This window comes from Trachemys scripta, chromosome 15 (assembly GCF_013100865.1).
Source record: "Trachemys scripta elegans isolate TJP31775 chromosome 15, CAS_Tse_1.0, whole genome shotgun sequence".
NCBI lineage: Eukaryota > Metazoa > Chordata > Testudines > Emydidae > Trachemys > Trachemys scripta.
In genome coordinates, this window is record NC_048312.1 from 18,423,458 (window position 1) to 18,439,452 (window position 15,995).

At 43.6% G+C, this 15,995-nt stretch overlaps 1 protein-coding gene across 2 annotated transcripts in view; it reads right to left on the reverse strand.

Moving 5' to 3' along the window:
- Nucleotides 1–3,713: 3,713 nt before the first annotated feature.
- The window catches only part of PI4KA (phosphatidylinositol 4-kinase alpha), a 91,528-nt gene continuing 79,246 nt past the window's right edge, over nucleotides 3,714–15,995 (reverse strand). For both annotated transcript variants that reach the window (XM_034791615.1, XM_034791614.1), the window contains exons 45-55: nucleotides 15,870–15,940; nucleotides 14,935–15,007; nucleotides 14,489–14,559; nucleotides 13,685–13,794; nucleotides 12,898–13,002; nucleotides 12,350–12,475; nucleotides 11,920–12,040; nucleotides 10,602–10,761; nucleotides 7,929–8,018; nucleotides 6,542–6,625; nucleotides 3,714–4,393 (exon numbers count right to left, since the gene is read on the reverse strand). In XM_034791615.1, coding sequence (XP_034647506.1) covers nucleotides 4,342–4,393; nucleotides 6,542–6,625; nucleotides 7,929–8,018; nucleotides 10,602–10,761; nucleotides 11,920–12,040; nucleotides 12,350–12,475; nucleotides 12,898–13,002; nucleotides 13,685–13,794; nucleotides 14,489–14,559; nucleotides 14,935–15,007; nucleotides 15,870–15,940 — 1,063 coding nt within the window. In that variant the 3' untranslated portion in view covers nucleotides 3,714–4,341. The remainder of the gene's footprint in view (nucleotides 4,394–6,541; nucleotides 6,626–7,928; nucleotides 8,019–10,601; nucleotides 10,762–11,919; nucleotides 12,041–12,349; nucleotides 12,476–12,897; nucleotides 13,003–13,684; nucleotides 13,795–14,488; nucleotides 14,560–14,934; nucleotides 15,008–15,869; nucleotides 15,941–15,995) is intronic.

Below are 15,995 nucleotides of genomic sequence, written 5' to 3' on the forward strand. Positions count from 1 at the left end.
CTTGCATTCTTTTAAAACAGTTGCTTCTTGGGTCATCTCCATTTACAGCTAACAGTAATTGCTCCTCCCACTTTATATCCTCGCTTGAGGCATTTTTATTTAGGCTTTCAGTTTATACAGTGCATTTCTTAATCACCGAAGGTGCGCACACATAAGCCATAAAAATAAAACCAAAATTAGCTCAATCACAGAACTCCCTGATCCCCTAAAAAAAGGGAAATCCAAGTCTTTCCCTTGTCAGTCCAGCACCTCAGAAAAAGCCTGAACAAACAGATTTTGCTGCAAAGGTCAAACAACTCCTACTCAATCAGGGGAAACAAAGTGTAGAGGCTAGGGATGTCAATGGGAATGCCCTGCCCCAGCTCCAGGGTATGCTGATCTAAGGCCTGTCACGGCCCAACTGAATTTACTGTTGAGCTAAGCCAGGTAGACGTGTGTATTTTAAAATACTCATCCCACGAAACCCTTTGCAGATTCAAGCCAGCACCTTAAATTGCAAGCTATAGAGCACAGGCTTAGTGTTCTCGCGCCACAGACACCACGATGTAGCCTCATTTTGCATGAACTACAGCTTCTACATGGTCTTCAACGGCCGCTCCACATGGAGTGTGTTGCAGCAATTCATGGTAGGTAGCAAAGGTCACTGTGTCAAAGTCTTCATTTCCAATAGCAGCAGCAAGCGTCCTAGCCAAGTAGAGATGGAGGCAAATGAAAAAAAAATCTGGACAACAATTGCTATCTGGGGTATCGTGAAGCTCCAGGATCCCAAAAGTAAGCGAGTGTGACTTCAGTCAAAGGATCAGATACCTCCTCCTTTCTGCCTAGCTGGAATGACCATAGCATGTGTCTTGGCCACAATCCAATCTTGGATGGGAGCCAGGCACCGGGAAAGCCAAGCAACCACACCGTGCAGATCAGAGCAATGGTGATGGACGGCTGGCATGTGAACAGAGCTTTTACTCAACACCAGCTAAATTAGTACTGCCTGTGCCACACCCAAGTCCAACAACTGACTGAAGGAGATCTTAGGACTGTTTGATCTTCCTTTCGTGAAGGAGAATGTGGCAGGGACAGGGCAGTAATTGGGCAGATTGTCCCCATCAAGAGACAGCCTACCAGTCATCAGTGTGATGCTGGCACTAGCCCTCATCAAGGGAGGCAAAGGCCAGCTCTGCCAACCAGTGCTTCCCCCTCCCCACCATAAGAATTTATCAGCCAGAGTGTAGGTCCAAGATCTAAGCTCCTTGGGCCCTACCAGAACATCAGCAAACAGTACATTGCTCTCATCCTTAAAAGGTGTGAGCACACAAAGGGAGGACAAGATGTTGCTCAATACTAACACCACCTGCATCGGCTCGGTCACAACTGCAGTTTTGAATCGGTCAGAAATCCTAGCCCCTGACAATCTTAGGGGTTTGCCCTAGAACTGTTACAGCTTTCTTCTGCTGGAGTGGGTAGTACTACTGATCATTATGAGCAATGTCCCTAATATGTCTCCTTCATGTGAGACAAGCGCAACTCAGTTAACATAACTTGATCCTTAAGGACAGCATTAGCAAGTCAGGGCATGAGCCACCTCCACACGCCACCACAGAGTGTAACCACAGCCGTTGGATCCTTCCTGACATAGCAGAAAGTGAAGGCTCCCCAAGGGAAAGTAAGCCAAAATGCTTGAAAGAGACAATGCCTCAAAAAGATAGATTAGAAAAAGTATCAAGTGCTGTTCATCTTTATTAAAGTTCCCCTGCAAACTCTGAGGGGAGATGTATGGGGAAGGGAGTGCGAATCCTAAAATATGATGGCCAAATTTTGAGCCCTATTCCAGTGGTGCAAAGAGGCCATAAAGCAAGCAAATCTGGTCCCCTGAAGACTCATGGGCTACTGCAGCATCATTGATACCATTCACAGTGAAGTGAGCGGCAGGGTGCCCCTAGCCCACAGCAACCTCTGGCTGTCGGAATGAGGCTCTGGATAGTAACACATACATGAGAGCAGTGTTCAATTTGAAACGGGGTCTGGATCAGGGGAGCGTACAGATGGCTGAAAGCCAATTGTGGCCTTCTGGGTGAGATGTGCTTGGCAGGACTAGAGGATTCGGCTCAGTATCTTCAGTGAAGTAGGATAACAGGTAAATAATTATCTCTTCTCGATAGGTACCATCTGTGCAGGTTTCTCACTGCTGCAAAGCTGGTCATTCAAGGATCTCCTCAGACAAAAAAAGAACAAAAATAAAACTGCCGCTAGTGGAAAGAACAAGGCCCATGCCAAAAATGTGAACACGCTTTTTTGTTTTTAAACAGGGGAAGATGAGAGCTCCACAAAACACCATGGGTACAAACATGGCTGCAGCATGGTTTCAGCTTTCACTGTTGGCCCTTGCATCCTCTTTCTGTCAGACTAGTGATGACCTGCAACCTGACCTCAAGGTTTTAATTGAGTTACATGTAGCTGGGCTCCTGTGTACCCTTGTTGTCTGTTGGGACTCTGGGTATATTACCACAAAGTCTGGTAATGCCAACACGCTGGTAAGAAGGTGGATTGTGCTTCTGACACCCTGCAGAGCAGTGTCCTTGATCAGCCAATCATTCACCTAGGGGAACGGAGGACTACAAGCACTGTCAGCTTCTTAGGGTAGGCCTTAACTACCACCCAGACCTGACTGGGAAGCAGGAAGGGACTCAGGTTGATCAGCTACTCAAGGCAGGACTGACCCTGAGCAAGCTGAGATGGGAGCTGTTTTGCTGAACTCAAAGGGCAAGTAAAGAATTGACCTACTGGAAGTTTCCAAGGTCACAGTTAAGTTCTGTGGTAGCCATAGCGGAAAAAGGGGTGATTGGTGAACGTAGATACTGTCAGAATGAGGACTTGATGCTGCAACTGCCCAGTCTCCGGGCAGCCCATGAGCACAGTTGAGCCACAACAGGGCCACTTGATTGACCACTCTGCTTGACTGGCTGAGGAAGTCAGCAACCCCGCTCTTAAGTCCAACAGTAATAACTGATCTCTGGCTGCTCAATGCTCTTTCCCGCAGCTACAATCTCGCCAGTGCCTGCCTGTTCCTAGTCTTGCTTCAGGCCTTGTTCTCAGCCATGCTACCGTCCCATCCATCCTGCTCAGTTCCTGATTCCGGTTGTGACCCTTGGCTCTGACTTTTGGTACCGGACTCTTGCTCTGACCTTCAAGCATTGTTCCTGGCCTGACTGCCTCTTCTCTGACTACTAAGCCTGACCGCCCATATCCTTGATGGATCATTTGATGATTACCTGTTCTGTTCATTCCCTCTGAAGCACTTGGCATTGGCCACTGTCGGCAGACAGGATACTGGGCTAGATGGACCTTTGGTCTGACCCAGTATAGCCGTTCTTATGTCCTGGTTCATGACACATACTACTGCTGCCCTCGAGGACCAAAAATCCTTAAGCATATCGGGAGCTCTGCTTAAGTCATGTTAGGGAGTTGAATCCAGGTGCGAGAACCCTGCACAGAAAATACCTTTATAGGAATAATAATCTACCATTTAAAAGTGAATATGCCCAAGGCTGAAGAAGGGTTGAGATTCCTCTTGTAGGTAAGTGGGGGAAAAAACCCACAATGAACATGAATAGTAGTCACTGCGTGAACTTGCAGAATGATGTGCTGGACCAAACCCAAGCAGCTTACAACCCTTGGGTGAAAGAGGAGTAGATTTCAAAGGATTTGTAATACAGGCACAATTAAGTCTAAGATCTTTATTACATTTTATAGATTAAATATATCTTCAGTAGAGTTTTATTTTAAAACACACAAAAGGGAAAAAAATACATTCTTCATGTACATATGAAATACTGACCATGTAGCAGGGACCATAGACAGTGCAAAGTCTTAACACAGATGCAAAGACATCACCACCTTGGACGATTATCATTACTTTTCTACAGTATAATTAGAGCAAATCAACACTTCTTCATTGCTCCAAAGAGAACTTCAAACCCTTCACTTTCAGGGGATTCTACTGGGTGGAGTGTTAAGGGTTTTTAAACTCACTATAAAATCTTTGCATTGCACAAAAACTCCCATACTTCCAAGTTTTACCTCTGAGGATTTACACATTCATAACCAGAGGGGGATGTTCATTTATGATTGCAGCCAACTCCAAGAAAACCACAGAAAAAAATATACATCCCCAGTAGAGAGAGGAACTAATTGGATTTGTTGATTGTTGCAAGGTCCAGTAAAATGTGTACATGCACACGAGAGACTGGAGACAGTGAAGCGTGATTGAACAGTTCCTATTACTAGTCTGGAGAAAAGGCATTGGGATGTGACGAGCATCATTTTCCCCAGACTAATTCTCCTCGTCTCTCAGTATGGAATATCATTCTGGTAGTACTGGATCATGTCATATGTCCTACTCCTACAAAACAATAGAAGAATCATGGGTGAATGAGAGGCTATAGAAATGCATCAGCAGATCAACTGCAAAAATGAAATCCCAAAGAAATGCACGATACATGGATGATAACCTCTAATTAAACTTAGACCTCCACATTGAAGGCACTGTGAAAGCAGTGTCATGATGAGTAACTCATAACAGTCTGCTCCAGTTTAGACTAGCAGAGCTCATTTGGCACTGACGCCAGTCAGCTGAAAGTACATAGAGAAATCATTCCATAATTTCATGATTAAATCAGCAGGTCCTTTGTTTAAAAAAAAAAAAAAAAATCATACTACTTCCCTCTCTACTTCTTAATCCTGAGCTGAATCCCATTAAGTGGAAACTGTGCTACAGTACAACATTACAGTTGAGCATGTTAGTGACTACAAGGCTAACCTGAGAGATGCTTTGTCACTGACACAAGGACTGGGGCAGCAACATCAAAAGGAGAGACTGACTTATAACATAGTCAGAGTTACATCCTCACTAACTGAACTGGCTAAGCATGGCTCTGACTAGCCTTCCACCATTGCGGGACCAAAGAGAATAACTTCTTTGCACTTTACTAAGGTGAGAAAAAAGGGACAAAGTTGCAGTTGTTTTACTATTTTATGCAATAGCAGCAAACAAGCTTTCAGTGCTTAGACTTGCAAGAGGCACCTTAGGCAGCTTAGATAGACTCAACTCTTCTATTTAGGGGAAAGAAATACATAATTCACTTAAGTAGTATTCAGAGTACTGCACAGGGGCAGGGTCACATAAAAATCCAAGTAACCTAAAATAGACCAGGAACAACAATGGAAATAGAAGTAATCGGAGTAGCAATAGCAGAGATATTAACAAGCAAACCTAAATATTACTTTTATGTTTGTGACACCGATGAATCTGACATGATCTTGTATCTTATGCCATAGTAGGAGTTGAGGCAGCCAACGTCAGCTTTTACAAAATAGGAGCTAAACCTAATATTTAAAATATATATTTTGCATTTAATTTCATTTTCTCTTTAAATCTTTCATAGAATAGCGTAAAACTATTTATGTACCGGGGGCATGAACACAGTTACCACTGGGTAATGAGTTAACAAGGCTTTTGGGGTTTATTGTGAAGCCAATGTGGTGCTTTATTCTATTCAGTACACTAAATACCATATCCCACCCAGACTGGCTTGGGCGAGCCAATCTGCCAAACCGTTGTCTTTGCTCCCCAAGGTGCTGTTCTCATTTTGAACCATTGGGCATTATGCAACGTCATGTCGAGTAGTCGGATGACTAATGCATCAGTGTGATACACAGGTATGAAGAGAAGTTTGATTGGAAAGCCAGGAACGGTTATCACAGAGAAGGGTAGGTTATACTTTTCTCCACAAATAATAATTTAGCACTTACATAGTGCTTTACATCTTCAAATTGCTGTACCGACAGCAGGTACTACTCTCCCTGTTTTACAGAGCTGAAGTAACTGGGCAAGGCAACACAGCAAATTGGTTGCAAAAATTATTTTAAAGCCCAGCATTCCTGTCTCTAAGCCTGATGCTCAGTCCAGTCGGCTGTACATGCTGCTTCCTCTGCATATATACTCCCAGCTTTCTAAAAGGCAACGAGCACGAAGGTCACAATCTCTCTTCATTCAGAAAAGTAGGCAAGAGATCCCTGTGGCCAGCCAATACCATTCTTTGGCAACGTTATCCCTGCATAAATCAGAAAGGATTCCCAACCCCCAAACAGCATGGCACAATTAGCTAGGTGCAATATTAGGGCTGGGGTGCTTGGCTGCCTTGTGAAGCCATCAGGCATAAGTCACTGCTGGAGGCAAACTGCTGAACTTGATTAGGCCATTGTCTGCTATAGCACAGAAAATCCCATGTTCTTTAGACCAGCCAACAAAAACTGCTGCGGACCAGCCTCAGCTTAGCACTACTCTACTCTCACACTAGGGAATATATGGTAAGGTACAGTATGGTCACAAGCTAGGGCCGCTATCTTGCATTACCATGAGGTCAACTACCGAGCTTTATGCCCCCTATGGTTCAGTAGTTCAACAAAATCTTTAACCCCCTCAGAGGCTAACCAACTAGTGTCCAGTCTAGGGAAGAGACCTGGAGAAGACAGACAGAAGATGCCAGACCTGTTACTGAGGAAGCAGCTCTGAATGATCTTAATGATGAAGTTTGCTGCCTCCCGCTCCGTCATGTTGGGGCTGAACCTATGCCTGTATGGGGGGGAAAAAGCACACATTAGCTGTGCTCCTCTGGTTCTTACAGTGGGGGAAAAAAAAACAGTTGGGTATTAGTTCTGTACAGCTTTTCTCCTGTAGTAATTATTAGCACCCAGTGTATTCCACAGACACGGACACTCGAAGAATCACGTAAGTGTTGGTACTCATAAGAGAAGAGATCAATACTGTAAAACTGTGGCTGGATTTCCAGCGAGAACTCTAGGAAGAGGAGAGACCTAACCAAGCTCCTTTTCTCTTGCAGCTCCTGCCCTTCAAACATCTATACTTTGGAGGCCGTAAGTTGGGGCTCAGATGGTCTCCTCCCCATCATATGGAATGAATGAATGTCTGTAGGAAATGGTGACTGCAGAGCTAACGCTAGAGTCAGAAGGTTGTGAGTTTGATTTAAGTGCCACGCTAGGAGCTGGACGTACACCAAACTACTGATGTTGTAATGCAGTATTAGGGGAGTGCTGTACTGTAAGAATAACACATTTAGATCCTTGGTGCCTGTCCTGGTGAATGTTAAAGATATCAATGACATTTGAGAAGAGTGCAGGGGATCATCTTAGATTCTGGACAACATCCCCCTTCTTCAAACAGGTTCTCTCCTCTATGGTTATGTGTTTGCTAATGCTGAACAGTGGAAGCGTGGACTTTCTAATTTCCCTAGGGGTGCTCAACCCTGGCTCCACCCCAGGTCCCACCGCCACTCCACACCTTCCCCCAAGGACCCAGCCCTGCCTCTTTCCGCCCCCTCCCCCGAGCACGTCCCACTCTCACTCTGCCTCTTCCTGCCCCTGCCCCAACCCCGCCCCCAGCCTCCTGCACACATCTGAACAGCTAATCACCAGCAGGCGGGAGGTGCTACAGGGGAGGGAAGTAGCTGATCGCTGGGGTCCGCCAGCGGGCAGGAAGAACTGCGGTGGGGGTGGGGGAGGTGCTGATCAGCAGGGCCACCAATGGGTGCTGAGCTCTCACTATTTTTTTTCCCCATGGGTGCTCCAGCCCCGGAGTACCCACGGAGTCGGCGCCTATGCTGAGCAGTTAAAAACGACTCTATTTACCTGCACAATCACAGCACTAGTTGAATTTAACTCAGTTTGTGCACAGTGCTTTGAAATCCCTATTGCATGAGAGATGCTATAAAACAATCAAGTTCTCCTTCAAAACATTTATTAGGCCATACTTGGCTAGGGTAAAACTACACCTGCTGCTATGTTAAGACAAACAGTAGAGGCAATGCTCCTATGGTGAAAAAATAATGAAAGGGTTAACGGATATCTGCATGACTTACTTCAACAACTTGATTGTCTGCCCTCGGAAACAGGGGAGTCCTGTATCCAACATCAAGGTAACCAGAGAGACCACAGCATCCATGTAGGGTCTAGAGAGAGAGAGAGATGGCAAAAAACAATTAGAGTTCTCAAACTTTTCCTGCCTTTGCTGGGTACAGAGCATAAGCTGAGGAATTCAGCTGGGAACTGGATCACACCTTTTACTGTAATTAAATCTACACAGTTTAATCCTTTTATGTTTGCTGATGGAGCTGTACTGCCGTTCACAGTCTGTCACCCTAATTAAATTACTGCGACAAAGGCAATTTCGTTCCCCTGTGTTTGGCAGCCAGATAAGCAGAATGGTGTGAGATGGATAACAACCTCGGGGAGAATGGTACTAAACAGTATTTGGGTAAAGTAACATTCTTTCGGCAATAGTAAAAATGTAATCAGCTGGATCCAACAGCACACTGCTCTTAAGCCAATAGCATGGGAAATCCATTAGCATGGTACTATTTCCTAATGCCTCTATGTAGCCCTCCATTACTTATCCCCCACCATTAGGTTTGCCAATTTTGGTTGGACGTATTCCTGGAGGTTTCATCATATGACAATCTTTAATTAAAGATTAATCTTTAATTCCTGGAGACTCCAGGACAATCCTGGAGGGTTGGCAACCCTACCCACCATCCACTATGTGAATACTCCCAACATTCAGATGATATTTTTGCCTCAATTTAAGACCCTTCCCAGGCCTGCCAAAATTAACACATTGAACTCTGCTGATATGACGATTGCTCCCAGACGGACACAGGTTGGGCTACCTGAGGAAGTTTAGATTTTTTTAAGTTAGCATCAATAATAGTTAGCACTTATAGAGTACATCTTCACTGCACAGTTAACTTGGGCTATTTTACTTGGGTGTTGCCCCTAACCCTTCTCCTGTCCACACATGAAACACTCTCACCCAAGTGGGGTTGTGCTTTCAAACCAGGCTAGCTGGCTCCCCTGGGACTACAGACTAATGCTCGGGTTGGCTTTCACTTTGGCAGGTAATCTTCCCACTTTTCAATTAGGACACAGGTTAAATCACTCAAGTGCTGATGATCCTCCAGTTGCTTCCCCCAATTCCTCTAATGTGCCTAGAAGGTAGACAAGTTCTCACAATTCAATGAATAAGAATTGGCTCCACTTAGTGCAGCACAGAAAACAACAGGATATGCCGTCAGAAATCCTAGCAACACACGAGAGAGTGCAGTGCCCGTGAGGACACAGTAACTTGGCAAGGGCTTTGCAGTGCAGCTCAGACCTGGGGTAGGCTAACCAGGTGCCAATCCCCTGAGTAAACTCAACATCGAAGACATATCCACAGAGGGCTTCCCACAGAAGCATCTCAAACGCGTTCTATAAAAGGTGGGAAATATCAGCCACATTTTAGACAGAAAAAATCTGACAGAGAGAGATTAAAGGGTAAATTTTCATAAGGGCGGCCCTCAATCTGTCTGAAAATATACTTTTAATGATTTACCCAAAAGATTCGCAATGAGGGCTGGTCTACACTAAAGCTGTACGTCAACCTAAGTTATGCTACTTCAGTTACCTACGTTACATAACTGAAGTCAACGTAACTTAGGAGACACTCTCCCGCCGACTTCACCTCCCCAAGAAGTGGAAGGCGAGTACAGACATCGATGGGATAGTGCTCTGCCATTGATGTAGCTTGTCTTCACCAGACCCATTAAATCGACACTGCTGCATCAATCGCAGCAGTGCCGATTTAGCTGTAAGTACAGACAAGCCCTGAGATAGTGGCAGAAGGGGGAACAGAATCTAGTTCTCTTAACCGCCAGTGCCCCATGCCCTATTCAGTAGGCAATACTGCCTCCCTTGCTCAAGTTAGATGGTGCTGGACTGGTGCTAACACCAAAGTAAAGATTTAAGAAATCTTCATTGGGACTAGCTGGCTGCAAGTTGGACAACTGGACTCACCAAAATGTTATGTGCTTTTTACAATGGAAGTTCTGGCCCCACCTTCTATGGCCCACCTGATAAACATCACATCAGCTGGAGTTAAATGTGGTTGTCCTATTAGTGCTGATGGCAGAGGTTTCAAAGGAATTCAAAAGATTTCTCCATACCCCAGATTATTAACACCATACACACTAAGTACCGCGAAGCAAGGAAAGGGCTACACTGAAAGATCAGCATGGCAGGAATTCCCCCATGTGACGTACAAGTATGAAATGAACAAGAAACCAGGAAGCTCAATCAGAATGAGAAGTCAATGCAAACTTTGTAAGAAGCCACCTTGCCACACACTCTGGCATTGTTAGAGAAGAGGAATGCATGTTGGGATAGACTCAGGCCCATGACAGAGTACTCTTCCCTTCCCAGATTTTAGATCATATCCATTATCTGCTGAATACAAGCTGATTCCTTACGGCAAGGGCAGAGTTTTCACAGTTCTTCATAGTTCAAAGCAAGGTCTAGATTCTGGAGTCATGTCTAAGGGAAGATTATCACTGTTTTGGGGAGCGATGATTCCATCTGCACAGGACCTGGCTTTCAGATAAGCATGAGATTCAAATGCACTAAGCAGTAAAGAAAGCTCTTTGCTGCTTATCCACTGAATTAGATGTGGAAGCGCTTCTGGCTGTGAGCAAATGAGGAGAGATGCAAAGCCTTCTCACCTGACTGCTAGGTACCCCCTGACACACATCTCCATGAACCACTTGAAAGGGGTGGCCTCCATTTTTCCTCCCATTATCATCACCATCTCATCTGTCAGCTTGATGTCTGGTTCCCAGCCCAGATTTCCACCAGGTGAACTTTCAAACATGAAACCAAAATCTGCACACACACAAACACACATAATAAACCAGTGAATGTATTATATAGGTTAACAGGGCACTGATCGCTGTAGAAACTAAATGCTTAATTACATCCAAAGAGAACCAGGAATCCATGTGGAGACTTGAGCGTAAACAGAGTCAGCCTATCTTGGCTCACCCCCTAAAGAAGGGCCATCAGTCTTCTGGACAGTCAGGCTGGAATTTCTCTGTGGTTTCAAGCCTTATGTGACAACAGCCTAGCTCGTGGTGACAGTTAGTGTCCCTTTCATTAGCCATATTTGACCAGAGACTGTGACCATTCCTCTCCCATGCAGACCTCAAATCACTTCCATCCCTGTGTCAACTCCAGACTAGAATATGTAATGCACACCTCTAAGGGCTACCTTCAAGATCTCCCAGAATATCTAATTAGTGCAAAATTCCCCTCAGTATCCCACCTCTCCCAGAAATACTCTTTATCCTTCCTGGTACTGTCCCCAAAGTATGGCATAAAAATCCATGGTTTCTCTGCCCATGAGGATACCAGTCATGGAGCTGTTCCAATCTGGCTCTCCTAAAAGTGGGGGTAACAGCTGAAAGGGATAACAGAGGTGGGCCCAAGACCTCACATTATGACTACATGTTGTACGCACTCCTATTGCCCTCCTCTGAAGTGTGTTTGCAGATGAACTTGGAGTGCATGAATACAAAAGTAAAGATAAAACTTAATGTGAGGTGTTTCACAACTCAGTACATAAGTAAATTTCTCATTGACACATTAGCGGAGTTCCATAAACGCAAATTCTGTGCAGAGGTTACACAGCCTTGGTTATGTAAACTTACCAGCTAAAGCACAAAATCTAAAAATCACCCATACAGTGATGAAAGAAATCAAATGATACTTCACTAGCATATCTAAAATTTAAAAACCAAACAAGTACTTGCTTAAGGCTGGTAGAAATTTGCAAGTCTGCATTACAAAGCAGCAGACAATCACACATATGGTACAGAAATGCACACTTCTTTCAGAAATCAGGAAATCTTCCCATCCTTTTGATAATCATGAAATCACTGAACAGAGAATGACTTCAAAGGAGGAGAATTCTTTTTTTAAACAATATCTTGCAGCAGAATGAAAAGGCAGAGACATACAGAGGGCCAAGGGGACACAACTGACCAATATGAATGATGTGCCCCTTTTTGTCCAGCATGATGTTGCCATTGTGTCTGTCTTTAATCTGGAGCAGAAACAACAGGAGGCTATAGGCAGCCATACTGCGGATGAAATTATATCGAGCCTGCATAAATGAGAAATTAGAACAAATTCAGAAGAGGAGAGCTAATGTGCTACACCATCCCAAGAGCAGATATAATCCGATAAAGAATTTCTTCCATTTATGGTTACACTATTTTAAATGAATCACATTCTCCAGTTCTGCAACAGCTTCTGTGCATAGCCTGCTCACAGTTGAGAAGTGGATTATCTGCATCTGACACCATGTACAGTATTATGGTAATAATTATACAATATAGTGTCATGGTATTTCTTATAGCCAGAATGCTTCTCGAGTCAATATTTTGCTATGTCTGGCCAGTTGGTATGTTACCTTTTGGAAAGCGAGGCTTGACTCGTCTCCATATTGCCTTGTAAAGTAATCATACATTCCGAAGTCTGTCTGCCGGCCCAGCTGGTCACGGGAGGTGCAGTCAGGAATGCATTCAATAACACCACACTGAAGGGGAAGACAAACAAGACTGCAAAGCACGTTCCCAACATACATTTCTCATGGCTGATGGCAGCTATACAGATCCCATGGGACACATGGGTAAAAATTTATAGAACACTGAATATACATTTCCCATTTATTCATAAAAAAGAATGTCCCGAACTTTCCACCTTTCCTATAACCAACTGACGAGGAGATTCATGATTGCTTCCCAGAGGTACTTCTCTCTGGTGCTTTCTGCTGCTCGCACAACATATTCTCAAGGGAGGGGGGGTAGGAGTGTCTCAAGCACCAAGAGCCCAGTCAGAAGCTTAGGGGAAGGTGATCTGTGGATAAAAATTCCCTGCTCTAGAGGAATATGGGCTGAAAGACAGATGCCCCTTTTAACAGTGCTTAATTTTGTTCAGAATAGTTAATCGTCCACTTACCCCTGGGGCTGTGGCCACCACTCTATAGGGGAACACAAACAGGTCCAGGCCTACCAGCTGAAATATATTCTTGAAGAGATCAATGATTTGTAAAGCTAACATGTCCTGTTTACAAACAAAAGGAGGCATAAACATTAGAGAGATCATGCAACAAGATCCAACTGGTTATGAAAGTGGTCTGAAGAACAACAGAGCAAACAAACACTCCACAGAAAGTTAGCAGATGTGTACTTAGTGCTGCACTCACTGTATCTGTAGAGGAAAAAAGCAAGGGAGGAAAATGCAGTTTGGGTGAGCAGGAAGTCAATGTACACAGATGTCATTCAGATAAGGTGTTAACACTGAAGACTTATCTGCTTGCCTCGGATGGATATTAAAATCCCTGGCATTCCTTGAGAACAGGAGTAGGAGTAACTCCAACATAGTAGCCAATATTCCCCCTCTCAGTTAAAAAGAAACAGGTTTGAATACATAGCACACATCACTTTGGAAGCCACCGCTGCACTACCATTATCTACACTTTTAAATAAAGTTTGCTGTTTGGAGTGTGAGGCTTAAACAGGCATTTTTGGCACTGGGTAAAGCTGTGTCTTGAACATATGAGATTTTCTTTCCACCATTTTTCCAGGATGGGGTAATATAGTTCTCCCTCTTCACTCTGTCTCTGTAATAAGCTAAACATTGACTCTAAGAGCCGCACGGAGAAGTGTACTCAAGTGTGATTCTTACTCCCTTTTAAAACACAACTGCTGTCAATCAATTTTCGATTACTATAGAAGCTTTTTACCTGTCTGCAGTCATCGCCCACTTTAAAGATAGCTGCCTGCCAACAGATTTTCTTACTGTCAACCCCTTCTTCTCCACTTTCGTCTATGGAGTCAGAGCGACAACGCAGACCTGCAAATAGAGCACGAAGCAAAACCTGAACATGGAGCTTAATTAGCAGCCTTGAATCACAATAAATTACAGTACTGGAAAAAGAACAGGAGTACTTGTGGCACATTAGAGACTAACAAATTTATTAGCGCATAAGCTTTCGTGGACTACAGCCCACTTCTTGTCTACAGGAGATTTTCTGCATTGCAGGGTGAATTGTACTGAGTAACACTGAATTCCTGAAGACGTTATGTTTCCTGCAGTACAGGTGGAATTTATACATACAAATTATATTCCAAAATAGCCCTCATGGTCCCCCTGAAAAGTGCATGTACAAGTCAAGCCCAGGAGCTAAAAATCCTTCTGAAATTTCGGATTTAAAAAAGGATTGCACAGCCGCATTAACCTGAGTTTCCTTGTTTTCTAAACTACCCAAAGACACTTAATTTACATGCTGGACTTAAAGGTATTGGCAAAATTTCTTTAGTACACAAATATCTGCCCTGTTTTCACAAGATCTGGTTTGCCTCTTGAAACTCAAGCAACAAGCTTATTTTCCCCTCACAATTTACAGAATTCAGTTGAATTATCGTGCCTTATGTTAAAATTTGAACCCAATTTTACTGGAATGATACCATCCACCAAAAGCATGAAATTCCAATGAGTCACTGCCTGTTAACTAGTAGTACAAATGGTTAAGAACTATATTACTGACCTTCTTTTTCAAGTTCACTGACTCCACACCATTTAACCTTGAACTTGGCCAAGTATGGTGCTTTTGCAGCACTGAAAGTACAAACACACACATAAGGAAGTTGAGTTTCATGTATCCAACCAACAAAATGTCCTAGAAAAGACCTAAATATTGTAACTAAGATTATCTGAGGGACAAAACAACATGATGTTGCCTCTGCACAGGAAAGAGACAAGGTAGGTGAGGTAGTATCTTTTATTGGACAACTTCTGTTGGTGGTAGGTACAAGCAAGAGCTACTCCTCTGACACACTGCTTCCTTTCCCAGACCAGAAGAAGATCTCTGTGTAGCTTGAAAGCTTGTACCCCCACTAGCAAAAAAGTTGGTCCAATAAAAGATATTCCCTCACGTACCTTGTCTCTTTCATATCTTGGGACCAACAAGGCTACAACAACACTGCAAATTACCTCTGCATAGGAGTTCCGGACTTGTAGTCAATATCCAAAACAATCGCTTCAGGATTGCTGGGCAAGTAACAGCCTACAAAAGGGGAGAAGAGAACTTGATAGACATGAAGTGAATTCACCAGCTACTGTGACAGAGTAAAGTTCTAGAAGTTTGATAATACATTGATTCATGTAATTTTAAAATTTATATTGAAGTTAGAAATGGATACGTTACTGTCTACCATCATAGGATAGTCTACAGACTGCAGGCTACAGCCTATAAAGGACACAGGATAGCTTTTAGATTGGTCATTAATTGACAGATAAAACTTATCCCTCAAAAATCCCTCATAAGTACTGATATGGTGAGGGCCCCTTGTAATGGACACATGGTACAGAAATAAGGATGGGTTAGGGCAAGGCCTAGAAAGGTTTCCTTCTAAACATTTTAAAGGTGAGATTCAGAGGGAAAAAAATTGTCTTGGAGCAGTAGAGACTTTCAAAGTATGGGATATGTATAGAAGGGATAGAGGGCAGGGAGAGGGAAGGGCAGTTAGATGGATGTTTCTCATCCCTGAAAACTTATTTCTTCATGTGCGTAGCCTGCCCGCCCATCATCTACTAACAATATATGACACAAAGCAAAACCTCGCTCTTCAATTGCACTGCTCCCTTCATGTCTGTCCTTCATGCTCTTTGGGGCAGGGATCTTCATATTTGGATTGTGACATGCCATTCACACTGTTGGTACTATACAAATATTTGTGCTACCATGTTCATGCTTAGCTTGACAAGGAACAATAGAACAAGTCACTTCTTAGCCCCAGGCAGCAAAAATATTAAAAGAGGCAGAGAAGAGACCAACTGTTATGAAATTCCCATGAATCACTCCTACAAAGTACAGTATTCATGCTAAATGCGAAAGGAACATACAATATGATTAGACCACTTCTTACCAGGCTGCACTTTCACCTCAGACAGAGCACTCAAACAAGCTTTCTTTCTTTCATCTCCTTTAGGGAATGGCCTGGGAAGAAAGACAATTTATTTTACTTACTGAAGTCTGTTGTTATTCTAGGAAG